The sequence below is a fragment of the Lagenorhynchus albirostris genome, chromosome 6, assembly GCF_949774975.1.
Source record: "Lagenorhynchus albirostris chromosome 6, mLagAlb1.1, whole genome shotgun sequence".
Taxonomy (NCBI): Eukaryota; Metazoa; Chordata; class Mammalia; order Artiodactyla; family Delphinidae; genus Lagenorhynchus; species Lagenorhynchus albirostris.
In genome coordinates, this window is record NC_083100.1 from 5,466,543 (window position 1) to 5,494,390 (window position 27,848).

A 27,848-nucleotide genomic window follows, 5' to 3' on the forward strand; every position below is an offset into this window, starting at 1 on the left:
AGAGTGCAACGGCCGGGTCATACGGTGAGTGCATGTTGAGTTCTGTAAACAGCTGCCCACGCTCTTTCCCAGGGTGGCCGCGTATCATTTTACATTCCCACCAGCCACGTGTGAGTGACCTGGTTTCCTCTCATCCTCATCAGCATTTGGTGCTGTCATTATTTTTTGTTTTAGCCATTCTGGTAGGTGTTTAGTCTCCTAACTCATTGTGGTTTCAGTCTGCATCTTTCTGACTAATGGTGCTGAGTATCTTTTTATGTGTTTATTTGCCACCTGTATGTCCTCGACTGTGAAATATCTGTTCGTGTCTTTTGCCCATTTTCCAGTTGGATTGTTTTTCTTGTAACTAATGAGTTTTGAGAGTTCTTTATTTATTCTAGATGGAAGTCCTTTGTCAGATATGTGGTTTGCAAATCTTTTCTCCCAGTCCGTAGCTTGTCTTTTCAATCTCTTAACAGGGTCTTTTGCAAAGCAAAAGTTTTAAATTTTGATGAGGTCTAATTTAATCACTTTTTCCTTTTATAGATTGTCATTTGGTGTCAAGGCTAAGATCTCTGCCCATCTCTAGATCCTGAAGACTTTCGCCTAGGTTTTTTCCCAAAAATTTTTTTTTCTTTCTTTCTTAGATTTTTTTTCATTGAAGTATAGTTAATTTACAATGTTGTGTTAGTTACAAGGGTATAGCAAAGTGATTCAGTCATATATATATATTTTTTCTGATTCTTTTCCCTTACAGGTTATTATAAGATATTGAGTATAGATCCCTGTACTATACTGTAGGTTCTGTTGCTTATCTATTTTATATATAGTACTGTGTATATGTTAATCCCAAACCCCTAATTTATCTCCCCGCTTCCCCTATGGTAACCATAAGTTTGTTTTCTATGTCTGTGAGTCCATTTCTGTTTTGTAAATAAGTTCATTTGTATTATTTATTTTAGATTCTACATATAAGCAATATCATAGTATATTTGTCTTTCTCTGACTGACTTACTTCACTTAATGTGATAATCTCTAGGTCCATCCATGTTGCTAAAATGTTTTAAATTTTACATGTAAGTCCATGGTCCACTTTGAGTTCATTATATGAGATGTTAGGTTTAGGGAGAGGTTTGTTTGGGCTTTTGGTTTTCATGTCCACAGTTGCTCTGTGCTAACTTTTAATAACTGGTCCCTGTCCTGTTAGTGTTCCTTTTGTATTTCACTCCCATAAAAACCCCTTGCTCTGCGTGTGGTCTGGAGGGTCAGGAGGGTGGAAGGTGGGATGAAGGGGTGGGAAGGGGAAAAGAGGAGCAGAAAAAAGGGGTGACTGTCTGGTCATGGTTCCGGCATTCTTGAATCAAATGACACAACATTCTAACCCTAATTCCTGCCTGCCACTGCCCTGCCCACTCATGGTGCTGTGAGGATAAATTGAGGGCATGTATGAGAAACTAACTCATAACCATCAGCCCTTAGCAGACCTGGAGTTCTTTTTGTTGTGAGTCCCGTGTGCGGTCAGTCAGTGTTATAATGGAACCCCACCGGGTCACTTACAATCCTCCCGTATTTATAAAGCACACTTCTAAAGTGCTTTCATACACTATCTGCCTTTGCTCTCATAGATATTTATTCATTTTCAGTCAAAAATATTGAGACTATTACTCACCCATCCATTTATTAAATGAGCATGTATTGAACATTTTATTTGTGCTCACAGTGAAATAAGAGGGAAAATAGACACAGGAAGCAAAGTAAAAGGACAGATATTTACAAAAAGAATTGAAAATGTTAAAAAAATGATTCTTCAGTGATCAGACACTGAGTTTCAAGGGCGAGTGAGCAAGCCTCTGGGGCTGCAGAGTTGGCCACACAAGCAGGTGCCCCTGGGGGGGTCTGACTCTGGTGAATTCTCTGTACTTGTTTCCAGTTCTAGTTTCCAGAAACCTGATTCTGTTACTGCCCTGAGAGTGGTTCTATCTCGCAAGGAAAGACACAAGTTAACTAGACTCACAGCGACTGATGTATAAACCTGAAACTGCTTTCTCCGTCAATCATGGGAGATGGGATTGTTGAAGGGGTGGCATGTCTCAACTTACAAGGCTCATTCTTCTGCAGGCTGGTCCCAGGGCAGCTGGATGACACATGCTGCTCTGTCCAGATAGAACTGAAGCCAGGCCGGTCTGGGGGTGTGGAAGGTCTCTCACCCACTCCTGGGCAGTGAACCGAGAACGCTTAGTCAAGCTCCCCTCACCCCCGGCGGGGCTGGCGTGGCCCTGCCCATGTTTGAGACCAGATTTCTATGCCTGATCAACAGCTTTCTTCCTCTGACACGGCCTGATACAATTCATCAGGTTTCTGTTGCTTAACTTAAAATCTGGTCTGCCTCGCCTCCCCAGCATCACCGCCAGTGTCTCCCAGCTCATCCTCCTTCCGATTTGGGCGATCCCCCAAGTTGGCTGCCTCAGTGACTGGTGATGTCCAGTGTACGGAATTGACCAGCTCGACCCCTGGTTTTTAGGAAACCGTGTCAGCGCAGCCCTGAGTTCTAGCTACAGTTTGACACACAGGGTTTCTATTACGTTGGGATAGGCTTTTCAAAATGAAAAATTGAGACTTTGGAGAAGCTGTGAGCTTTATAACAGCACTTTCTCTTCTCTTTTTCACCGCCATGTGTGGACCTCTAGGGATTCATCCGTATGCCTCGTTCCAAAGCAGCAGCTCATCAGGAGGAAGAGGTACACGGGCTGAGAAGGAAGAAGCACAGGGGTGCAGACAGACAGGAGGGCCGGCCTGCTCTGGAGGTGCCAATACGTTACCTGGCGAACACTTTTCCTTGTTTATGTCAAATCACTCTGGCGCCGGGCAGCTGAAGAATTCCGGCCATTAACCCCAAATCCGGATAGGATGGCTCCTAGGAAGGCTTCACACTGCAAGGAAACTCACCATCTGATTAACGATCACTTTCTGCCAGAGACAGGCATCCCCTCCAGCCCGGCTGCAGCTGTATGTGCAGAGAAGGAGGCATTTTCAAACGCTCTTTCACAAACTTATTTCACTCAGTTTATAAGCGCCCCAAAGGGCAGACAGAAGTATCCATCACATGTGAGAAAGTAGGGCACTGTGACTAAATAAAAGATTGCCCAAGGTCACTCTGCAGCTGGGACTAAAGCCTGAGCATCGGGGCCCACTCTCCTCGGGGTGACCCGGGGAAAGCCCTGCACGTTCTCAGTCTGCCTGACCTTGACCTGACGTGCAGGGCAACAGCAGAAGCAATGTAATTTGCCTTGTCTACATGGCCTTCCTGCTGGTTGGAAAGTGTTTGCTGGTGGGTGTGAACAGGAGCTGGGGATGGGGTAGGGTGGTGGTGGACACCATCAAAAGTGTGTGTCTTGGGACTTCCCTGGTGGGACAGTGGTTCAGACTCTGTGCTCCCAATGCAGGGAGCCTGGGTTCGATCCCTGGTCAGGGAACTAGATCCCACATCATGCCGCAACTAAGAGTTCGCATGCCACGACTAAGGGGTCCGCCTGCTGCAATTGAGACCCAGTGCAAACAAATAAATTTAAAAAAAAAGTCTGTGTCTTTGCAAAGTTATTAAACCTGTGAAATTTGCACAGTGTCCAGCAGATATATATTGCGATTTGGGCCCTCTTCTGCCAACACAGGGGATTGGGAATGGGGATTCTAAACGGGCCTGGAGAAAGTCCGCCGAGGATCCTCAGGGTGGAGTCTTCACGTCCTTCTGGGCAAATGGGCCAGGGGCCTGTGGCCGCTCCCTTACCCTTCTTGGGCCTTGAGTGGAGGGTTTAGAGTTGACTCCAAGCCCTCAGTGGCACCCGCAGACCCAGTTTTCTGTGCATTTGAGCTCTGGGCTTCTTTGCCGCGTGGCTTTCCTGGTGTTGTGTGTGGGGAGGGCTGCCATCTGCCCCTGTGCCCGTTTTCAAGGACTCTTAGGATGGGGAAATCAGTGATGCGATCCTCCCACCTCTGACCCGCATGCCTGAGCCCTCACACACACAAAGCTCTTGTGCACGTGACGAATCACACTTGCCCGTGTATGTGGGGGTGGGGTGGGGGGAGCAGGGTGTCACCAGGAGGTGACGGAGGCCAGTTCAGTTCATGCTCAGAAGCTTCTCATCCCTGGGCCCTGCCGTCCTTGTCCTTTCTCGGCCGGCCTGAGGGTGGGCACCAGCTCCTGCAAATCTGAGTTACAGAGAAAGCACCTCTTCTGTGACCTGTAGGACGCTGCGTCAGGGATATGAAAGATAAGATAGCTTTCAACTTTCCCAACTTTTTGTATTGAAAATTTTCTAACTTATGGCAAAGTTGAAAGAATTATCTTGACATTGATTCATCACTTAACATTTGGCCTCATTTGTTCTCTCCCTGTATGTGTGTATATATACAGACATTATTTTGCATATATCTTATGTATGTATATGTACACGTACGTATGTCTGTACCTATATCTGTATGAACTTGAACTATTTGATATTTGGAAGTTGCAGGTATCCTGATGCTTTACTCTTAAATATTGGGTTGGCCAAAAAGTTCGTTCGGGTTTTTCGTAAGATGTTACGAAAACCCAAACGAACTTTTTGGCCAACCCAAACTAAAAATAAAGACATTATCTGTTATCACCATTTATACTACTGTTGCACGCAAGAAGTTTAACTTTAATATAATAATACTATCTAATATTCAATCCATATTCAAATTGCCCCAATTATGTCCTTTATAGATTGTTTTAAAATCCACGATTCAATCAAGAATCATGAATTATATTCAGTTGTCACGGCTCTTTCATCTTCTCTAATCTAAAGCAGCCCACTGTTCTCTTGTCTTTCATGAATGATATTTTCAAAGAGTCCAGGCTGGGCTCTGATTTTTCCCTAGTGTCCCATAATTTGGGACATTGTTTTCTCATGATAGATTTGAGGATGGACGTTTTCGGCAGGAATACCACACGGATGAGGTGTGTGGACAAGTGCACCCCATCAGGAGACACACGCGATGACATGCGTTTGTCCCGTTGTTGGAGATGTTAAATTACCATTTTAAAATATACCTTATCCTTTAGTAAGTAATCTGTGAAGTGACATTTTGAGATGATGTGAATATCCTGTTCCTCAAAAGCCTTCTACCTAATGGTTTAAGCATCAATTATGATCCGCACTTGAACAGGTTATTACATCAGTGGCTCTAAAACGGCGCTTTTTCTAATTCTATTGTTTCTTCTCTATTAATTAGCTGGCTTTATTCCTTAAAGAAGACCTGTCCCTTCACCACTTTTTAAAGGTATTATTTTGGAATCATGTGTACTTTTCTAAAAAATTCAATGTGTTACAATCAAAAATCTTTTTACACCAAAATCATTCCAAATTTGTACAGTGAGAGACCCTTCACGTCTGCTATTTTCATGTGCCCTCATGCGTCTTTGGACACTTCCTTCTTTCTGACATTTTAAGACATTTCGGACTGACCTTGTACTTTCCCTGCTCCAGGCCTGGAGTCTCATTTTTCCCTTTGGTGGAGAAAAGTGTTTAGAAACCAAGATCTGGGTACTAGGTGTGCTCCCTGCAGCTGTGTCATTGTTTTCTTATCTCTTCAATGGAAAAGGACTCTCTCTCTCTCTCTCTCTCTCTCTCTCTCTCTCTCTCTCTCTCTCTCTCTCTATATATATATATATATATATATATATATATATATTTGGTGGTATGCGGGCCTCTCACTGTTGTGGCCTTTCCTGTTGCGGAGCAACAGGCTCCGGACTCGCAGGCTCAGCGGCCATGGCTCACAGGCCCAGCCGCTCCGCTGCATGTGGCATCCTCCCGGACCGGGGCACGAACCCGTGTCCCCTGCATCGGCAGGCGGACTCTCAACTACTGTGCCACCAGGGAAGCCCCAAAATATATATATTTTTAAAAATCATGAGCTCATACTGATGGTGCCTTTACCTCCAGTGCAATGTCAGAGGGTTTGTCCTCACATTCCCACATCTCATATTAGTTTATCTCCCATCACAGCAAGAATCCTTGTTTCAAGAATCCTTGTTTCCCAACTTCCCTGGTGGTGCAGTGGTTAAGAATCCGCCTGCCAATGCAGGGGACACAGGTTTGAACCCTTGTCCGGGAAGATCCCACATGCTGCGGAGCAACTAAGCCCGTGTGCCACAACTACTGAGCCTGCACTCTGGAGACCGAGAGCCACAACTACTGAGCCCATGTGTCACAACTACTGAAGCCCACGCGCCTAGAGCCCGTGCTCCACAACAGGAGAAGCCACTGCAGTGAGAAGACTGTGCACCACAACGAAGAGTAGCCCCCGCTTGCCGCAACTAGAGAAAGCCCGCACACAGCACTGAAGACCCAGTGCAGCCAAAAATATATAAATAAATTTATTTAAAAAAAAAAGAATCCTTGTTTCCAACATTTATATATTAACTCATTTGCCCAGTCCTAGAATACATGCAAAATAGTTTTGTAATTACTACCCCAATATCACTACTGAAAACAAACTTATTAAGTAAATTCCAACTTTTTTGTGGTTCTTTTGTCCTTAAAATATATCCCACTGGAGGGTCCATAGTCAGAGAAAACTTTTCAAAAGTTACTTGAATTCACTGTTTTTTTAATGTGGTTATGATATCAATTTGATCTATAGTTAGACTCATCTATTTCTGCTTGTAGTCAATTGTATTTCATCCCAATAACAAAAGCCCAGAAAAATAGAGTCACTTTATATAAAACATGTATACAGCACCATGACAATGAAAGATATTATTCAGGAATTTTAAATGAATTTCAAGTAAACAGAAGATATTTCTCAAGAGATTTGGTAACATAAGGTTGACCAGACGTAGAGGATGTATTTTTCCGTCACTGTTCTTTTGAGCTATCTTTGGAGGTGTAGGGACACTTCCTAAATAGTCACACAATAAACAAGGGCAAAGATGAATTTGAGATGCAGGAGTAAACCCTAAAAGATGATCATGGACCAACCAAGAAAGGAAAAATAGTGTCTGCGGAAGGAGTACACAAGCGCCTAGTAATCTCAATGGATGCAAAATAAAATAAAATAAAATAAACCCTAGGATGCACTGGATATTAAGACTTGCCAGACATTTTTTTTTTTTTGGACTGGTAAATACGGTATAGAAGTAACTGACAAGATAGGGTCACAGTGAGGACGGTCTGTATGAAACATCAATGTTTTGGGTCATTTTTCCACTGATGTAATATACTGTTGCATTGTTTTTGGGTCATTTTTCCACTGATGTAATACGCTGTTGCATTGTTTCTGCTGGAGACGCTGCAGCCTTTCGGTCTACAAATTGTTTTGACCAAAATTTGGCAGCTCAGTGACTACCTTACATCTTTATTTTCCCAAAGTGTGATACGTAATATTAATTAAGATTTCGATTCATAAATTCCATAATTTTGAAACTTTGTGATACAAATAACTCCGACCTCCCCAAGGAGCTACTGCACATACAACAATAAAATTAAAATGTCAGATGTGAGTGAAATATGCTTTTCTGCCTTAATAAATAACCGAATACGTGCATACTGTGAATTCAAATAAATTCCCCTGTGCCTCCTCTTCAAGTTACCTAGCAAGACGGTGATTCATCATCCCGGGTTTCCCTGGAAACCACTGATAAGATTTCAAAACACTTCAAAACAGTATAACCCTTCTCTTGAGATGTTTCCTTGCTTGCCTAGGAAACCTGTCTCTTATTTTGACTCGGGAGTGGACGGAATGGAAATTCTTATGCCAGGAGCAAGATGGTTTCTGAAAATTCCTGAGAGGAGGGTCAGCCCCGAGCATGAGGGTCCACAGATGTTTCCATCTCTCCACCCACTGGATTTAGTCCACTGCCCTCCTGTTAGGGGCCCTCACGTCCAGGATGACAGGGCTGTGGGAGATCTCTGCCCCGAAGGCCACAGCCCTCATTCCTCACCATCCTCCCGCACAGCTGGAGGTGTCAACTTTTGGGAAACATGGGGGTGATGCAGTGTGTAATATCGTGGGTCCCTCTTCTAGGTTTCTTGCTGTTACCCAGATAATTCATAGAGACCAAGCCTGGAAAAGCACGTCCCACCCTCTCCTTCTCCTCCAGCCCAGAAGCTGTGGTGGTAGGCAAAGGTCTGGGGGAGGGGGGTGTCAATCAGGGCCTCCCCTGTCCCTTCCAGCCAAGGTCCGGTCCATGCTCCCAGCTCCCCAGGGAGCAGAGGGAGTGCAGCACCGAGGTCAAGGTCAGCCTCTCCCCCTGGTCTCATCAGAAGATGCCTCAGGGCTCCAGGGGGCTGTGGGGGGGGGGCGTGGTGAGTGTCCCGTGGGGATGAAGACAGGGAGGCAAGTGGAGGGAACTGTGTGGAGACCCAACTGGCCGTGTGTGTCCAGGAGTGGGCGTGACTGGGCAGTGGGCCAGGACGGGCTGAGACCAGAAGAAGAGGAGTCCAGCCGCCACTGGTGGGAGGCTCCATGGGGGAGGGGAGGGAGGGGAAGCCCAAAAGGAATGTTCCAGAAGGAGTTGGAAGCATCAGTTTCCAGCCACAGGGTGAAGAGCCTCCTTACAAACACATAAATCCCCTTTTTAGAGAAAGCACAATGATTTTCAGGAAAGTAAAACTGTGTCACTCAGGCTCAATTTTGTTTTTTGTTTTTTTGGGGTTTTTAAAGATTTTTTTTTTTCTTTTTGATGTGGACCATTTTTAAAGTCTTTACTGAATTTGTTGCAGTATTGCTTCTGTTTTATGTCTTGGCTTTTTGACCACGAGGCAGGTGGGATCTCAGCTCCCCAACCAGGGATCGAACCTGCACCCCCTGCATTGGAAGGTGAAGTCCCAACCACTGGACCGCCAGGGAAGTCCCTCAGGCTCAATTCTGAGTGATGAGTTTGACTCAGGTTGAGGCCTGATTCCCGGCCGCCCAGCCCTGTTGGAGGGAGAACCAGGCCCCCGGTGCCTGGGAGGGCAGAGGAGGGTTTTGGGAGCCTGGCTGCCCCCGGGCACACAAGGTGACCGGACACCACTGAGTCCTTGGGAGACGTGGGTGGGGACCTGGGGACCCTGCGTGTGGGACGCAGCATCTGCAGGAAACCTGAGGTCGTATGAACTGTTTCTTACCCTCGAGAAGGAAGGAAGACACCCCCAGAGCAGCATGATGGAAGAGTTGAAGGCCCAGTGTCTGGAGCTCAGGGTTCTGAAGGGGGAGATACAGGTGGGTCCCAGCAGGTACAGTGAGCCTTGGGGTCCCTCTGCAGACAACTGAGGGAGCCCACAAGCCTGGCGGTGGCTTAAAGGCGGCTGAATGTGCCCCCCTTGGAAAAGTGGGAGATATTCCTTTCCCCAGGAGAATGGGGATACAGGCTGGATTCAGAGGAACCGCAGGCAGGTGGAGGGCATAGCTTGCGTCTGGGGCTTTTCACATCCCTGCAGGTGCGGCCAAGCCTGCCGTGCGCCCGCAGGCCGGTGTGTAAGGGAGCCGCGAGGTCTCAGTTCACACCTGGCACCACGCTCCCCTGATGGAGGACCACACCTTGTCAGGTGGGGAGGGGCTCCTTCGCAGGCGGCTCTGCTGCTTGGGAAGGAGAGTGGGTCTGCTCCCCTAGCTCCAGGTCACACTCTCTCTCACCTCCTCAGGGATGTCAGTCCTGAATCTCCCTTGATCCTGCATCCTCCATGTTTCCAGCTACTGGGTGATTCCCATTAGCAAATAAACTAAGAACAAACACACACAAAACCACCTGGGGACCTTACCTGCTCCTCTGGCTGCTCCCCTGTTTTCTTCTCCCCTTCACTGCCCAGCCTCTTGAAAGAGCTGCTTTTTACACCGTCTCTCCTCCCATATCCATAGTCTCCTTCTGTGCTCTGTTGGGCCTCGTGGACACAGAAGCGGATTCACCACAGTCCTCGATTCCTGGTCTACCCTCGTGGTCGGTCCGTGGCTGCCCCACATTTGTTTATTTACTTACTAGTTAATGTTAAGCACCTTTGAACTCACCACCCAAAATGAAAGCTGGCGCATTGACAATGACCTACATGTCACCACATGGTCTTTCTACACCTGCCCATCCTCCTGGCTTCTGCCACCGGAAGCTGATCATCACCCTGAACCCTGGGTGCGCCTTTCCCCAGCTTTCCTTTCTGTATAGTTTTATCACCTTGCTGGGTAATAATGAAGAGGTCTTCTCTCCCGTTCCCACGTCTTTGCTAAGGCCCTAGGGCCGCAATGAACGTTCCTGTGAAAGCTTCCTGTGGTATGCGAGCACCGTCTCCAGGGTTTGTCTCTCTTCTTTTTAAATTACTTTATCCAGAACTATTTTCAGTGCGCACATATCTGTCTCCCTCAGGAAATGCACACAACAGCATGTCCTGTTTCTACTGTCCTCATGTAAAGTTGTCACAAAGTCCACTGCAAGGATGTGGCCCTTTACCTGCCACCTTCCTTATGGGATGACTCACGGCTGATGCAAATGATTCCACCATGAGCGTACTGATGGCATAACTTCCTCTGAACTCAGAATCTTTGAATCTAGGATCTTCTGGAAGCTTCTTCATGCACACGTCTGGTGCTTGGGCTGGGGTGATTTGAAGGCTGATGTTTGACCAGAGCTCTTCTCATGGCCCCCCATGTGGCTTGGGCTTCCTGCAAGCATGGCAGCCCCACAGGACCCCGTACATGGCGGTCAGGATTTCAAGAGCAAATGTTCCAGAGAAATGGCAGAAAGTAGGTGGTCCCTTCTGTCCTGCTTCAGACATCACACAGCATCACTTGGCCATACTCTGCTGGATGAAGCAGTTACAGTTCTTGTAGCTTCGAGGGGAGGGTGCAGAGAATGCACGTCTGGATGGAAGGGGTGGGTTGGTGTCATTTTTAAACCACAGACAGCAAGGGAAGGAAGCTCAGTCTGAAAGAAAGGGCAGATCTGCTGTGCTGAGAGTTCCAGGAGAGAGCACGGTGGGCTGGAGGTGGGGTGGTGGGAGCCCAGCCTGGGAAACTCTGAAGACTTTGTGCCTTGGTCACATTCTCCCAGAACCTGAGAGCTGGGCAGCTCCACAGTGCCCTTAATCCAGCCACACAGGGAGAAGGACCGACTGTCCAGACTCAAAATTGCTGAGGGGTCCACGCCTCGTGCTCTTCAAGTGTCTTCCCCACGTCGTTGGGGCAGCAGCTCCCTGAGTAAGATAAAATGAGTTGAGGTTTACCTGGAACAAATCCATTCTAATGAGAAAGAAGAGAATCGGACAACTCTAGTAAGAGTGTTTGGGATCCGTTGGCTGTTTGGCTGGAGAGAAGGAAGCAGGCTGGAGCTGGCAGAGGGGAAACAGACTGAGGACGGGGGCGGCCAGTGGCCTCAACGGGGCCGTGGGGTCAGGAGCTGAGTGGGAACTGATAGTTTCTTAATCGTGAAAATGGGAACCAACACCTCTACGTTACTTTTCCAAAGATAAAATAAGCATCTATGTGAATGATTAGTAAGAGAATCCCGTGTCCTTCATTTTGCTGTTTTTAAGGTGCGAATAATTTCCCCTTGGGGGCCTTTTTGAGAGAGGGGTCTGGGACACAGGCCACTCAGTGACAAAATCCTGCCTTCACAGCACTCCAAACTCAACCGTTATCCCCCTCTGTGCTCCGTGGATGTGTAAATGTTACTGCTGCCATGGTCACTAGCTGGAGTCCATCCCTGTGCCCCTCACCATTCCAACAGGGACTCTGTACTGGAATCCCCTCAAACCGGTAGATGCCAAAAACTGGTAAAAAAACAAAATACACCAAATTCCAAAACATGTCCTTGATCAGGACCTGTAGCTCAAGAGAGTTTCTCGTGGCAGGGAACGGAAATGCCTGCCCTGTAGTTGTTCTACACGCTCCCCGTGGGGGAGGGGTGGGTGTGACAGTAGTCACAACAGTGTTTCTCAAGTCTTTCTTTCCTACAAAGTCCCGCGGGGGATTTTCAACATCTTTCACAAAGATACCTGGATTACTAAGAAGATTTTTTACATTGTTTTCCTTTTAAAAAATCTTTCGGTAGCAGTGCCTCATAGCTCTGAGAATACCAACCACATTGCTCTATGTCACTGTTTAGTGGGGACAGGGTTCCCGAGGCGCAGACTAACTTGTGCTCATCCCAAGAGTCAGACAGATTTGGGCATGTCTCTGTGGCCTCTGGGCTGATGTCACCAAGGTCATGTTTGTTGAGAGCCTTGGAGCTTCCTGGGAGGTAAGTCATCTGAAGGGGAAGAGCACAGGGTGACCCAAAGCCAACTCGGGAGGGGAGGGGCCATTGTGATCCAGGACAGTGTCTATTCCACAAACTGCTCATGGCCCAACCCATACAGACTCAGGCCTGTGTCTTAGAAATAGGATCTGGAAATTAAGAAGTGAGCTAGGACTGAACAGACTTAATGTTCCACTAAACTTCTCCCATTCTGCAGTGTGGACCATGACAGGGACAGGATGTAGAATGGGTGGCTTTGTACCCTGTCCATCAGTGAGCTGGAATCAGGGGCTGACATCTCATACCTACCTGTGGCTCAGAATGTGGAGACCATTCCTAGGAGCTGTGCATGGAATGGTTTCTGCATCAGGCAGTTCAAAGGGCTTGAGGAGAAGGGCAAGCCAAGGAATAGACCAGAGATGATCAAGAGTCAGCAAGGAGACCTGGCAAGGAGGCAGGGAGATGAATCATGGAGGAATCCCTTGACTTGAAAACTAAGCAACAAATAACATCAACCAACTAAAACAGACGGCTCTCATTTCTCAGCTGTCGAAGTGGCAAAGATAATTTAAAATGATCATTCCAAGGGGCAGCTAAAACCATTAGGGGAAGAGTTGACAGGCTGACAAGAGCTGATGCCTTTCATCTACCTTAATGTTGCCAAAAGTGGGGAAGCTAGACATCGTGTACCCCCTGAAGCTCTGCAATAGGAAGGTCTCAGACCCACCTGAGAAGTACTATTGCTGATAGATTGAACCTGAACCCAGTCAAGCCTTTAGACCTAACTGCCCATTCACAGCAAATGGGAAGTTGAGAAGAGATTTAAATGATGCCCCAATGCGTCAGCCAACCAAAGCCAGAAGTGAGACATTCTGTTGGACAAGTGACCCGGAAAATGATCAGATTGTTTCTAAGAAATAACTGGCATGGAAAAACCAGAAGAGGAGGTAAACTGTTAAGATTACAAAAGAATTAAGAGTCATATTATCTGAAAGCAAAGAGTAGGGCAAATGAACCATAAAGGCACTTCTGAGACAATCAGGAAAATTAAAGGTAGATTGGTTATCAGGCAATATAAAGAAATTATTGCTAATCTTTTGGGTGTAATAATGGTATCATGTGTGTGTGTTTAGCCTTGATCAACTATTTGGTAGAGATGAACACTGGAGTATTTATGAGTGGAATGATATGCTATCTGAGATTTGTTTTCAATACTCCAGAGTTTTTTAAAAAGCTTTAAGAGGTCAAATGAAACACAAAGAGTAGAATTTGGGTGAAACGTTGACGTGAGTGATGAGCTCAGGGAGTTCATCATACTCTTTTCTATACTTTTGTGTATGTTTGAGATATTTTCATGTTAAAAGATAAAAAGAAATTAGTTCCTCTGGATTGGCAAAGGCGTGGAGAATTTTTTTTTTCTTTTTTTTTGCCGTACGCGGGCCTCTCACTGTTGTGGCCTCTCCCGTTGCGGAGCACAGGCTCCGGACGCACAGGCTCAGCGGCCATGGCTCACGGGCCCAGCGCTCCGCGGCATGTGGGATCCTCCCAGACCGGGGCACGAACCCGTGTCCCCTGCATCGGCAGGCGGACTCTCAACCACTGAGCCACCAGCGAAGCCCTATTTCAGATCTGTATTATCCAGCTTATCAGTTTCCTTTGGTTTTATCTTCTATTTCTCTCTTCATTATGTTCTTATTTTCCTTAAAATTCTTAAGCATATTTATAACAACTGTTTTAAAGTCCTTCTCTGCTAATTCCATCATTTCTTCATCATCTACATCATTTCTGGGTCTGTCTCCATGACTGATCTTCATCACGGTGATGTGTCACATTTTTTCACACCTTTGCATGTAGTGAATTTTGACTGGATATTGGACATTGTGACTATTGCATTATTGAATGTCCAGTTTTTTGGGGGTTTCTTTGGTCTTCCTTTAAATAGTATTGCAGGGTTTTTCGGCAGTCTGTTAAGTTATTTTTGAATCAGATTGATATTTTTGAGTCTTGCTGTTAAGTTTTTAATGCCAGGTTTAGAGTAGCCTTTGCTGTCGGGCTAGTTTTATCTATGACTAATGCATGACCTTCCCGAGCTCTTTTCTGAATGCCTTGGACGTTCTGTGAGTTCTCTCCACTTGACTGGTTGGCACTGTGTGAGGTCTGGAAATGGTTAACCTTACAAACCCCCTAATGGTTGTTTCCCTGACCTTGGAGAGTTGGTCCTATGCAGGCAAGTTATGATTTTCACCCAGAGACTCAGGGGCAAAGAGCGTTTTTTTCTGTGTAGCTCATTCCACTCCAGTGCTCTGCTCCACAAATTCTGGCCTCCTTGGCCTCTCTGAACTCCCATCCCTGATGCTCAAGTCAGCGAGATCTCTACGACCTGCTTGGATTCCCTCTCCCTGTGCTGTGGTCCAGAAAGTGCCTCCCAGTGGAAAGCTGGGGCCATGGTGGCATTCACCTCCTTTGTTTTCCTTCTCTCAATATCCTGCACTGACACACCGACTTTGGTCCAGTGTCTGAAAGCTGCCGTTTCCTGTATTTTGTCCAATTTTCTCGTTGTTTATGGTAGGTAGGCAAGTTCAGAGCTGGTTACACCTCCTGGCTAGAAACAAGAGTCCAACTTTATCATTTCTTTTAAAAAAGTCATATAACCAGTCTAGAAGCTTCTTCTACAAAATGAACCAAGACAGAAAGGAGATCTAGTCAAAAATAGAATCAGTGTTTTATGTCCAATATGAGGGACACCGAAGGGAAGAAGTGACCATGACTCATTATTTCTTCATGTGTTGTCTTTAGAGGAAGAAAAAAAAAAGTGGACGAAACGAAACAACAATCAACCAGAATAGGAGAGGGAATCAGTTCCTATATGCCTGGAAGACTTTTCAAGAATTCCATCCTTAGAATGAATAATCAACAAGCTCACTGGTTAAAAACAAAACCCAAAATAGAAACAGACGTATCCTTTGCTCCCCAGCCACTGACCAAGAGCAAGTCCGGAAGACTTCCGGAAGACTTGGTCTACTACCCACATATAATAGTATCTGGATTCAATACATTGTAAATTTGCATTGATCTCCACGGCAGGCACAGAGGGCTTTGAATTTCCAACAACAGTGCTTGAGTGGAGAGGTGTTGGTACAAAACCACTTTTACTAAGATTGTGAATTCAAAACCAATGAACCTGTTCGAGAGCAGTCAACAAGAAGGGAGGATGAACAGTGAAATGCCCACTCATTTTCTCTTTAGGAAACTCCCCACTCTCCTCTCTCTCTCTCCTCTCTCTCTCTCTCTCAAGCGCTCAGGTGCAGGGCAAAGCAGGCTTCTCTAAGTGCTGGGAGAGTGGTTGGCCTGGTGGAGATCACATCTGATCTTCCAGGGTGGAAGTGGGTTTTCTAGAATGTGGTTCAGGCCAGCCAGGGGGATACGAGCTAGCCACAGCCACCCATGTTCGCAGCTGCAGCTGTATCTCCAACATTCTGAGCTGACCTCCTCATGGACTTCCACTTGTAACACAAAGAATCAAGTGTTTTCCCTGATGTGAGGTTCAGGTTGACTTTGCAGAACTCAGGCAACATTTTGTCTTTCTTCATTTAACACTGGATGTGTATGGATAACTCAGGAGGAAAAAGCAGCAGTGGAAAATATTTGTTTTGCACAGCCAAAGGCCGGTAAGAGCAGTTAAAGTTCCTAAGTTTTTCCAGAAGACTAAAAGGAACTTCAGCTGAGCTCCTGTTGGTCTATGGCAGCCCCTCTATTTTGGTAAAGTTGAGCTGTAAAGTCACAGGCAATGGTATTCAAACCAGACGCCTGTAGGCAATTTTCAGAAACGTGCCGTACATTCAGATCTCTGGGTGTAAAATTATTTTTATAAAACGTGATGGCGGTTTCGTTCCTTTAAGCAACTCTAGGCACGACAGACGATGCTGCTTGAAAGCGACATTAAAAATGGTGCAGGAGCCGTAAGGAGGTTGGCCGAGTTCTCCAAACGAGGGAAATTCTTGCTCTCCGGCTGGCGGCGGCTGGCTGTCTGCCTTTGGATATAATCAAAGCACGCAGCCAAATTAATTCTGTGTTCAGTTCCAATTTTGAGCTCCGTAGGGGCTGTCAGACCAGACCATCCGTGTGGGAATTCGGGTGGCTCAGCAATGTGACCCCACCCCCGACCACCGCCCCACCCTGTCCCGTCCCCAGCAGCCCTCTCCCCTTCCCTTCCTTTCTTCCTCCACAAGTGTTTATTGTGCAGCCAGGGCTGCAGCGGGGAGCAGAGCCCCGAGTCTCATGGGGTGCAGACGTCACGGAAACAATCATATTAGAGAAGGTGTAATTACAAAGTGAGATCAGTTCTCTGGAGGAAAGGGTCATGGGTCTAACAACGGAAGCAACCAAGGCTAGGGATGGAAGAGCATCTCTAGGACACGCTGGGGAAGAAGCTCCCTGGGGGCGGGGCAGGAAGGAGACGATGGAGAGAGACCTGTCTCCAAGGAGGGGACCCCACGCATGCCAAGGAGGCGTCAGGGAACCGAGAGCAGCTCCCAGATGTGATTTTTCAGGTCTCAAATGTGACCCTCTGTTCATCCTGTCCCCAAAGAGTTCTCTGCTAAGGTATAGCACTCTATGGCCTGACAATGCGTTATTTGGGTCCTCCTGAGTCTGTCCAGATAAGGAAATTCTGGCTGTCTCTCATCGGAGAGACCGGAGCACCTTGAGGAGAAGCTATACCAGACACCCAGCACATGTCCGTGGGCTGACTTCGCCCATGGCACTCACGGCGCCTACATTTTTTCCCGGGTATCTCTTTAGTTTCGTGTGCAGCTCCTACCCGGACACTTTAAAGATTCACAAGCTGTCGTAGAATGCTTCGAAATACTCTTAAAGCATCAGACTACATGAAATCTACCTCTACAAAAACATTTTAGAGCCGTGATAAACAAAGAATATTTATGTTAAAGAAACAGGGATTTAAATTTATCCTCAGAAACTAAATGAAAGGCCTGACATTTCCCAAAATTACAGCTTTTGAATTACCTTACACTTATTCCTTTGGGTGTAGAGAAAACATAAATCAAAGGTACTTCGGAAGACTTAAAACATACCAGCATGTGTCACCATGAAAGAGAAGCTATGATCTGAATTCGTTCTCCAATAATCTCTCTAAAAGGCTGAGCAAGTATCCATGTATTTTGAGTTTTCTCTTCTGGAAACAAAGACAATCTTACTCTTTTTTCTTAAGCTGTGGGTACTTCTGTAAGGATATCACACTCGGTATTTTTTCCCTCATGTATTATATTTTGATCCAGACACATCTACCATGTTCAGGACAACTATTATATAGTCATAAACAGGAGGGAAAATTTGAACACTGTATTTTCCAGTAGCATCTCTTTAAAATACAACGTTTTCAAATGTAAAGAAAATGGAAGTTTCCCAAGGGAGAGAATGCTTTCAAGTTTATATTCATACTTAGTTTCTGGTGAAATGCTACCATTAATTAGTGGGTGCTTGGCCTTTGGAGAAACACCACATTGCAAAAGTTTCTTAACAAAACGTCCCCCAAAACAGAGAGAGAGATGGGCAATGGTAGGTGTGATCCCAGGAGGCTGGCTGTTATCCTGTGCAGAGAATGCTTTTAGTTAGAATTCGAGGCATCATCACAATAATAATGTCAGTATTATTTCCTTCAACTCAAATTCTATATCACTGTCTGAACAGTCACTTTCTGTGCATTTATACACCCGTTTGGTCATTTGGTCCAAGACCTACATCTCATCACTTCCGGCACCCACTTTTCTTCCATCAAAATTCTTCGCAGGTGATCCACATCATTGCCGGCCCCAGCCCCAGGCGTAGGGTCCTAGTTCGGAGGCTCATGGCATCTTTTGTTGATAACAGAGGTGCCCTGGAGAGTCTGCGCAGAATTGGAACTTTGGCTGAATCAGGCACAGGTGGTTGCTTCATTTATTCTTGTAGGTCATTTTTTTTTTGCGGTACGTGGGCCTCTCACTGTTGTGGTCTCTCCCGTTGCGGAGCACAGGATCCGGACGCGCAGGCTGAGCGGCCATGGCTCACGGGCCCAGCCGCTCCGCGGCACGTGGGATCTTCCCGGACCGGGGCACGAACCCGCGTCCCGTGCATCGACAGACGGACTCTCAACCACTGCGCCACCAGGGAAGCCCTGTAGGTCATTTTTATTAAAATGTATTTTCCATTAAACTTATAAGCTTAACTCGCTAAACTCATAAACCTTCAACTTAGACGGTGCTGTACGTCAATTATATCTCAATAAAACTGAAAAAGAAATGCAGTTTGCTTCCATCAGGAATTTTTCACCACGTCCCAAGCTGTGTCATGCACTTTTGTTGGAGTTACATTGGGATAGTTTAAAATCATATGATATTCAGCTTTGACTCTAATGGCATTAACGGATGCAGGTCTGTAAGTTACAGCCCCAGGCTGTACTTTCACAATGAAAGTATTAGGACAGTTTTCAGGCCCAACGGACCGAATAATGCATGCTTGCTACTTCACGGTGCAGGAATAGGTCCAGACACACACGCTCCCGTGCATACGTACGGGCTCCACTTGGGGTCGTGCAATTGGCACTGGTCCCTATTCCTCCATCCTATAACAGGATTTCTAGTTGGTTTATGGTTACACGACAATCAATTAGTGAACAGAATGCTCCCCGCACCAGGCTCCCTTATAGCTGGGCGGGGGGCTGTTTGAGTGTGCGATAATGAAACACAAAGGAATTCTACTGAGTGCAGTGCCAGGAAGGTTCTTGTTTCCCTTGTGAGAAAAAGACAACTGGCAGATCCCATACCCTTTGCCCTCTCCCCCTCTTGCTGACTGGAAAATGGACCTGGTACCCAGAGATGCAGCATGAAGCCACAGCCTAAGGATGGCTGTGAAGGGAGATGAAAGTCTAGTTCCCTGAGCTTGTGCATCAGCTCTGGACCGTGCACTCAGCCTGGGAACTGGTCAGGTTAGAAAAATAAACCCCTTCTTCGGCATAGCTGCTTTCCGCCAGGTTTCAGCTGCATTCAGCCGAAAGTGGTCCCGGCAGACTGATGATAGAATGATGCATGTCATATATGTGATATGCACAAGACACAGTTGCTGGAAACATCCGGGAAGGGCGTGCCCTGGGCGTGGGTGGGCTTCATGTGACCAAGGCCAGTACCTATGAGTCCCTCTCTTACTCATTAATGCTCTGCATACGAGAGTCTTTTAAACGGACATCGCCTTTTTTTCACAGCCTCTAGGCTAGTGGTTGTTGAACTTTTGGGGTCATGAACCTGTGTGAGAATCTAAAAAAGAAAACCTCCGGACATCCTCCTCGGAGGACACACAGACCAAAGTAAAGAAAAAGTAAGCGCACCATTTGAGGGTTTCAGAGAACTTCCTAAAACCCATCGAGGGGTGCTGGCTGCAAACGTTCTGTTCTGTTCAATCAGTTCTGATGATCCCTCTCTAGAGGCTGACCGTGCTAATTAACAGGATGCTAATTAGGTACTTGTCTGATTTTTAATTTTGCAAACTGGAGTATTCGTTTTATTCCTTGCAATTTACTAATTCTAAATTATTCTCATTTCATTAATCATTATCTATAGCAAAAAAGAAAAAAAAATCACTGGTACAGCGTAGGAAATCAAATGGCACAAAAACATATACAATGAAAACTGAGTTCTTCCCCCAAAGGCAGGACTCCAGGCCCTAGCAACCCCATGACGGAGCTCCTTGGGTGTCATTCCAGGAATGTTTTGTGTGTAACTTCCATAAATGGGAGATTTTATAGTCACTGTTCTATTTTGTTTTCCACTTAGTATATCTTGGAGATCCTTTCACACTAACTATTATAGATCTGCCTGTTCCTTTTAATGGTCGAACAGTGTTCCATTGCGTAAGCGTACTGTGATCTATTTAACCACCTTGGTACTAATGGACATTTCTGTTGAGGCAGATTTTAAACTCACTCTTGGTTCAGCAGGCTCTGTGCTGTCTCCATGCCAGCCATTGAAATATGTGGAGAGAATACAAACTAATTACATCTGCTTAACCGAAGGAAATTAAAAACAAAAAGCCTGTTACAAACCCCTCCCCACTTTTCATCATGTCCATGTAGAACATTCTGAAGTCAGAAATACAATTTTTGCTCTTTACCACTTTCAGTTATGCAAGTCCCCGTTTCCTCCTCTTGCTGGGGTTTTTGTCTCACAGGAAAACATCACCTGGGTATGGTAGGAATGGGGTTCAGCAAAGACCTTGGAGCCAGACTGCCTGGGTTTGAATCTCAGCTCCACACTTTGTAGCTATGTGACCTTGGGAAAGTTACTTAACCTCTCTGTGCCTTACTTTCTCATCTGTAAATGTGGATAATAATTTTACCGGTTGCACAGGGGTGTCAAGAGGATCAAATGAGTTGAAATCTCTGAAGTTCTTAGGACTGTGACACACAGAGAAAGCGCTAAGTGTTGGCTGTTACTTGTCTAGGTGGCCATGGAATAAAACTGAGGGGTCAGTGCTTCTGCAGTGGTGGTGTTGCCCACGGTAAGGAATGCCTGGAGGCTGTCTCAGAAGCCTCCTTGACCTCTGGCGCAGAGGCCCACATGTGTGCTTGCACACTTGTGCACACACAAGTACACCCCACACACACCGCCCAGGCCCATCCGAGGTCTATTGAACCAGGGATGGTGTGCAGGAGGGAGGGACTTCTGCAAAGTCCTCCTGGGGACCAGCATTAACCAAATGAGAGACTGTGCGTCTGCCTGCATGGTGCCTCCCATGGGGACGGGAAATCCCTACAGCCCTGGGCATTAGCCCCTGAATGCAGAACACGGGGTAAGGCCCAAACCCCGGCCTGGCCTGGGGGGCACAGTGACCAGCGGGGATAAACATCACTACCCCTGATGAATAGGAGGTCTGAGAAGGTCCAGGACAGAGGGAGGCAGGCCCATGGCTGAGCACTACCCCATTTATTCCTCCCATCGGGGACAGTCCAACAAGCCCTAGAGACATCGTTCGTATCAGAGAAGCCTCCCTGAAAATAACTGCCTGGATTTTAATTAAGGTTCAGCAGGAGGTGACTGAAAAGTGGGCCAGTGAGGAGAAGCCAGGATGCCCAGGAGAGGAGTCTGGAGCCAAAGCTGGGAAATATTTAGAAATCACAAAGCGAAATCCATACCCATCCCCTCCTACTCAGATATCATTTACATTTCTTTTCTGTCTACTGTTTTACCGTCAAATGAAAAACTGAGCTTGTCCTCATGCTTCAGAGCACCCAAGAATCAGATGGAAAGCTTGGTAAATACAGATTTCCTGCACAGGTCCCACAGCATCTGACTCAAAAGCCCTGGGAAATCTTGGAATCTGCATTTTTAATACAGATGAAAATGCCTGCTGGAGAGGCCTATTCAGGTGGTCCGTGGATCACACATAAAAAATCAGGCCAGAGCTCCCCTGGTGGCGCAGTGGTTGAGGGTCCGCCTGCCGATGCAGTAGACACGGGTTCGTGCCCCGGTCCGGGAAGATCCCACATGCCGCGGAGCGGCTGGGCCCGTGAGCCATGGCCGCTGAGCCTGCGCGTCCGGAGCCTGTGCTCCGCAACGGGAGAGGCCACAGCAGTGAGAGGCCCGCGTACCGCGGGAAAAAAAAAAAAAAATCAGGTCAGTGGTCACAGCAATTACGTTTTTAAAAATGTCCTTAAATAGTGGAGTTATTTCATTTTCTCAAGGTTACCAAGCTGGTACCCACTTCACTTCCTCCCAGAGTTGTGGATCCAAACCTATGGGAATCCCAAATAATAAGGATATTTTAGCTAGAGCTCTGTTCTGATCTGATTGACTTGCAAAATACCCAAATAAGAGTAAATATTATAAACCTTTGAATAATGTATATATTTTGAAGGCATTTTGAGAATAATTATACTAATAAACCACCTTGTTGGAAGTGAAATATATGAGTACTGTGCAAAGTTCTTTCTTTCAGGGACAGAGTGCTGCCTGATACATCCAAGGTATCCAATCATACTTCCCGCAGAATTCTGGAATATATCACGTCACAAACAGAAAATGGAGTCGCTTTTACTTGGATATGAATTTCGGAATGCAAAACCAATTTATTTTTGTTTTGACAGTTTTAGATACATTGTGCATGGCATCGTGACACCAGCCATCAGGACATCTCTATGCGTTTTCCACAAAGCTAATATTTGAAAAATGATCACTGTCGCCCAGGTCCTGGGAAAAATACATAAACCTCCAAGGTCTGTGTAAATTATTTCTAACTAGGTCAAGTGCCCTGAGTCCCTCAATACACATTCAGCACCTTTTCTGTCTTTAATTTCTCAACTCATCTACCACCTAGAAAATGTGATAATTAGAAATATGTAAAGGTGTTTTGAAACATGACTTGCAGAACTGGAATATGATTTTCCAAATTATTTTAACCCATAACTGTTTTCCTATTAATTCACTAGTGGCACAAAGAATACACCTTCATACAGCACTTCCCTCTACACGCAGGAGGTTGCATTTGTACATTTCAATCTCACGTGTCATTAAGCTGACTTGGCAGCGAGGATTTTACTATAAATTCTGCAGATGTTGATTCTAACCAGGCTCAGGGTCAAAAATGAAAGTGACTCTGTTCTCCAGACCCCTTCTCTTCTAGGACGGCCCTGTGATTCCTGAGTCGCCAGGCAACCACCCTGCCTGCTTGACTCAGGTGACCGTCCAGGGAGTCAGCTCACCTGAGGCTGCAGGTGTTGGCCTTGTGTACCCACGCCTGCTATTCTCACCTAGGTGTGACCATCCACACCTTGGGTGTGAACTGATTTTGTGCTTGGAGTGTAGAAAAATAGGCTGTTGTGTGAAAGATAAAACACTCTTTTTTTTTTTTGTCCTAAAGTGTGAGCTTCCGCTGAGATGAACATATGTAATGTTATAGTGGAAAGACCAGTGAACTAAAACAAGTAGAGACAGAACTTTCTAGAATAAAATCCAAAATGGACTCGCCACAGAACTTACATTTGTTTGATTTTTAAACATCATCACAATGACACACAGACCTGTTCGGGCACTTGGTACTTGGCCTCCATCCTCCCAAGAGAATCGGTCAGCAGTGGTCATTGGGAAGTTGTTTATTCAACAAGCCATTCATCTAAGAATGTATTGAGTGTGAGTGTGCGTTTCTCGAGCACGAGCTGGCCACTGTCGCATCTTCCTTGCCCAGTGTACAGTCTGTGAGGGCACAACAAGCAAACACACGGCTCTAACACGGACAGATTCGGGTTATATTTGTTGTAAGGGCAGAGGGCTGGCACGTGGGTTTGCGTTTTCTGGGTTCCACGCAGAGCAAGCGTGTCCTCAAGAGGAGGACAAACGGACCACCTGGAAAGCATAATAAAGCCGCTAGCTCAGTGAGGTCGAAACAGCCACAAGAGCAAAGAGCCAAGGAAACAGGTAGTTCACCTTGTATCTCCCTTATTTGTCCAATGATCGGAGTCGTGAGCGATGCACGGTGTTTGTCATCAGCCAACATTGCACTTTGCCAAGAAAGGCATTAAAACAACTACGACAATTTACTGTCTTTATCAGTTGCCCAAATAAAGGATACGTTAACACTAAAAAGGCTTAATCTCAGGATCAGGGAGCGTGATCTGCTTTCTGTAAATCTGGCTTTCATGAAAGCCCTCCGGGCACTGTCCTCATTCCTCTCATTTTGGGGGGACAGGTGGAAGCTTAGCAGGGCCAGCATCTGGGAGACACCCCTTCGTCGGCCCGCGAGGGTGGGGGTTATGGGCATGGGTTTCTAGTTCACAAGGACCATGCTGGCGGCCGGGTGGAGGATGAGCTCAGGGGGCGGGGCTGGAGTTGCAGGTACAGGGAGAGGTGATGGTGGCCAGGACCAAGGTGGAGCCCCGGAGAGACAGGAGAGGAAATGAGGGGGCGTGACCCAGAAGCCTTAGAGGTCCATGTGATGGCGCAGGTGTTGAGAGGGGAAGCCCTGTGGAGGGTGTCCGTTCAGGTTTCCACACTGTCTGCTCCAGCTTCTCACTGGCTTTTTTGGTCTAAAATATCTCAGTGACGCCTTCCAATCTTCTGTTTGGAGCCTAGAACTGCTCACCCCTCACTGCTCCCCACGACAGCCACGTCCTCCACAGCTTCCCTCCCCGACCACGATGCTTAACCAACCCCTCCCCACTTCCCAGTGAAGCCGTTCGTCAACGCCTGGGACCCCCCAGTCCTGACCCGCTGTGTTCTCAGACGCCCCTCTTGGCCTCGCTGCGCGATCAAAAGCCACACCGAGTCCATCTCCCCCTTCCGTCGCCCACACCCTCCGGCCCCCGGCATCCAGGGCAGTGCAGGGGCTTGGGGACCCCGGCTTCTCCGCGGCTAACCCGACCCACACCTGCTGTCCGGGTCTGTCACCTCCTCACCCCAGTCCCCCAAAACCTTCCCTTCCCTCTGGGTCTAACCTGGCATTAAGCCTGCACACGACCCTTCGTAGAGCAGCGACCCTTCGTAGAGCAGCGTAAACCCCAGCGCCTCTGAACCCCTCATTGTCCCCAAACTTCGCCTCATCAGAGGCCTTCCAGGCCGTCCTGATCTACACCCGCTCCTTCCCCTAAGGTCACGGTTTTCTCAGTGTCCCTCATAGCGCTTAACCTCCACCTGACCTCACACTGAACATTGATCTAGTTTACCGGCTGTTTCCCCACTAGCGCGTGGGCTCCATGGGGACACGGATTACACCCCCAGGGCCTGGAACAGTGCCGGGCAACAGAAGGTACTCAATCAGCATCTCTTAGTAACCCCCTTCCCCTGCCCTTCCAGAATCTTATCAGGATTTCCCCTCCACCTTGGGGTTTCTTCTCAGAACCCCCAAATATACAGCCACACTCTCATTCAAAGCCCCGTCACCCAACAGGCTCCCCGCTCCCTGGAATTCTTTCTTGGTCCACTCTCATGACAGTGCCTCAGTCTCCCTTGAGTGTTGAATATTTGCCCCTGCTCTGGGTTACGAACTCCTGGAAGCCCAGGAACTGACTCCTCTCCCCTGATGGGTCGCCCTTGAGCCTCTGCGTGCCCATGACGGCACCCAGACCACATATACCGATGAGCAGCCTGCGGGCCCTTCTGCCAAGCTGCCTGCATCCCGCTGGGGTCCATGCTGCTCCCTCAGTTTTGGTGGTTCTTTTGCTGTCCCCGAACTGGAAATTGCCTTGAAAATTGTACCATATACATATGACATGAACATAGATATTCTTGTATTGATAAAAAGTAAACCAATTGAAATAGAAAGTTGAGAAAAATGACTTGAGATATTAAAAAAGTCATAGACACAACCAGCTAATTTCTTCCAGTTTTTCTTCTCCCCTGTTAGGTACGCTATTGGCTCAGAGAAGCAAAGCTTTAAAAAGATTATTCTTGCCAACCTGGAGCAGAAAATATTAATACAAGCAATTCAAACAACAGGTATAGCAAATCTTGGTGATTCACTTTCCTTAGGAGGAGTTTTTTTTTTTTTTTTTAAATAAGGGAAAAAATTGCATCTTTATTTTCATGAACTTTTAACTGAACATTAGCATTTCCTTCAAGTATGCATGGAAGCAACGAACCTCTGCAATATTAGAAATTCCTGTGATTTTGTAAACAACTGCTAAATCTCAGATATTTTTATGCCCATTAATGTTTTTGCAGCTATTGAAATCCTCATCACTACCTGTAGCTTATGGGGGATACGAGACCTGCTACTAGACAGTGCTATTTGGTACGTAAAGCACATCACAATTTAAAAAAATCTTTGGGGCTTCCCTGGTGGCGCAGTGGTTGAGAGTCCGCCTGTCGATGCAGGGGACGCGGGTTCGTGCCCTGGTCTGGGAAGATCCCACGTGCTGCGGAGCGGCTGGGCCCGTGAGCCATGGCCGCTGAGCCTGTGCGTCCGGAGCCAGTGCTCCACAACGGGAGAGGCCACAACAGTGAGAGGCCCGCGTACCACAAAAAAAAAAAAAGAAAAAAAAAATTGTGGTAAAATGAACATAAATTTACCATCTTCCTGATTTTTAAGTGGTTCCCCCAGTTCAGCAGCGTCAAGCACACGCATATTGCTGTGTAACCCACCAAGGATGAGCTCTCGGGTGGAAACGACTGGGTCTTAAAAAAGGAAAACTTTGTCTATATGTTCACTGTACCTCAATAAAGCTACAATTCCAAAAACAAACCCAAAAGGGAAAACTTTGGCTAAGTGCAAATATTTTAAATACTCCTGATTTTAGGGAAACGGCCACAAAATAGTAATGCCCAGCGTGCACACACATCCCGCCAGAGGTCTGTGAGGGCAGAGTGGAGACACCCGTCTAACCCTGACCCACAGCCGGGTTGTCAGTGAAACTGCCCCGGCTCTGGCTTTGGGCATTTGCTTCTCAAGCAATGGCCTTTACGCCGTTTCCTGCTTCTGATGTGGCACGGCTGGGGGTGGACAGAGCTGGGCGTTGGCCACTGGGCCAGCTGGGCCTGTTCGCTTTCCCTGAGTCTCAGGGTTCCCATTTGTGAAACCAAGGTGGTCCGGGGGGTTAAAGAGAACCAACCTTTCGTAGAGCACAGGCGCTAAGCAAAGCCTGGGCACTTGGCATTCCCTTTTGCCCCAACATTCAGGTTACTTGACTATTTAGGATGAGGTCATTTCAATCTATTCTATGTAAAACTCAATTTTTATTACAGCAAAAACCAAGGTCCAAATGTACGTTGGCCCTTGTGCCAGGAAATGAATCATTAGGGCGTGTCATTTTTGTTGGTGTACACTCCATTGAGTTCCATCCCTGCCATGCTTTTCCCCTTGAACTCTTTTTATTTATTTATTTATTTTGCGGTACGCGGGCCTCTCACTGTTGTGGCCTCTCCCGTTGCGGAGCACAGGCTCCGGACGCGCAGGCTCAGCGGCCATGGCTCACGGGCCCAGCCGCTCCGCGGCATGTGGGATCTTCCCGGACCGGGGCACGAACCCGTGTCCCCTGCATTGGGAACGCGGAGTCTTAACCACTGGACCACCAGGGAAGTCCCTGAACTCTTTTTAAAATATGAGCTGGGTTTGATGCCTTCACTGCTGGACAAGTTCCACTTATTGCTAACACTGGTTGTAAACCCAACACAAAGCCCATTCTACGCACTCCAGTAGCCAAAGTCATCCACATTCTGAGATGCATTCTTATGGCAGAGATACGGGTAGTTCCCTCATGCAACACTCATTTATTGCACAAAGCTCTGGGGACTCAGAGACGAGTTTAGACACGGTCACTGCCCCAAGGAGCTCAGTGTGGCTGATGAAGGAAGGACAGGTGTTTCACCTCAAGAAGAGCCCAGGCAAAAGCAGGGAGCTCTGAGAAGGGGAGATAGTCAAGGGAGCTCTGCAATTGGGGATGGGGAAACCCAGAGCTGACTGCACAACGGGCACTAGGAGTGTCTCTGGGTCTTCCTTTGTATCCCATGGAGGGGAGGAGCCTGGGCAGGTGGACTTATGTGAGAGGGTGCTGGAGTAGCTTGGCCATAAAAAAGAATGAGAGCAGAGACACCAGGCAGAGGTCGTTAAGTCCAGGCATGGCAGTAGGGATGGTTGGAGGACCAACTATGGGCTGCGGGGATCT

At 46.9% G+C, this 27,848-nt stretch overlaps 1 protein-coding gene across 1 annotated transcript in view; it reads right to left on the reverse strand.

Annotated features, from left to right (window-relative positions):
- Positions 1 to 10,862: 10,862 nt before the first annotated feature.
- SH3BP4 (SH3 domain binding protein 4) overlaps positions 10,863 to 27,848 on the reverse strand; it is a 114,248-nt gene continuing 97,262 nt past the window's right edge. Inside the window, exon 5 of the mRNA XM_060151789.1 lies at positions 10,863 to 11,161. Coding sequence (XP_060007772.1) covers positions 11,129 to 11,161 — 33 coding nt within the window. The 3' untranslated portion in view covers positions 10,863 to 11,128. The remainder of the gene's footprint in view (positions 11,162 to 27,848) is intronic.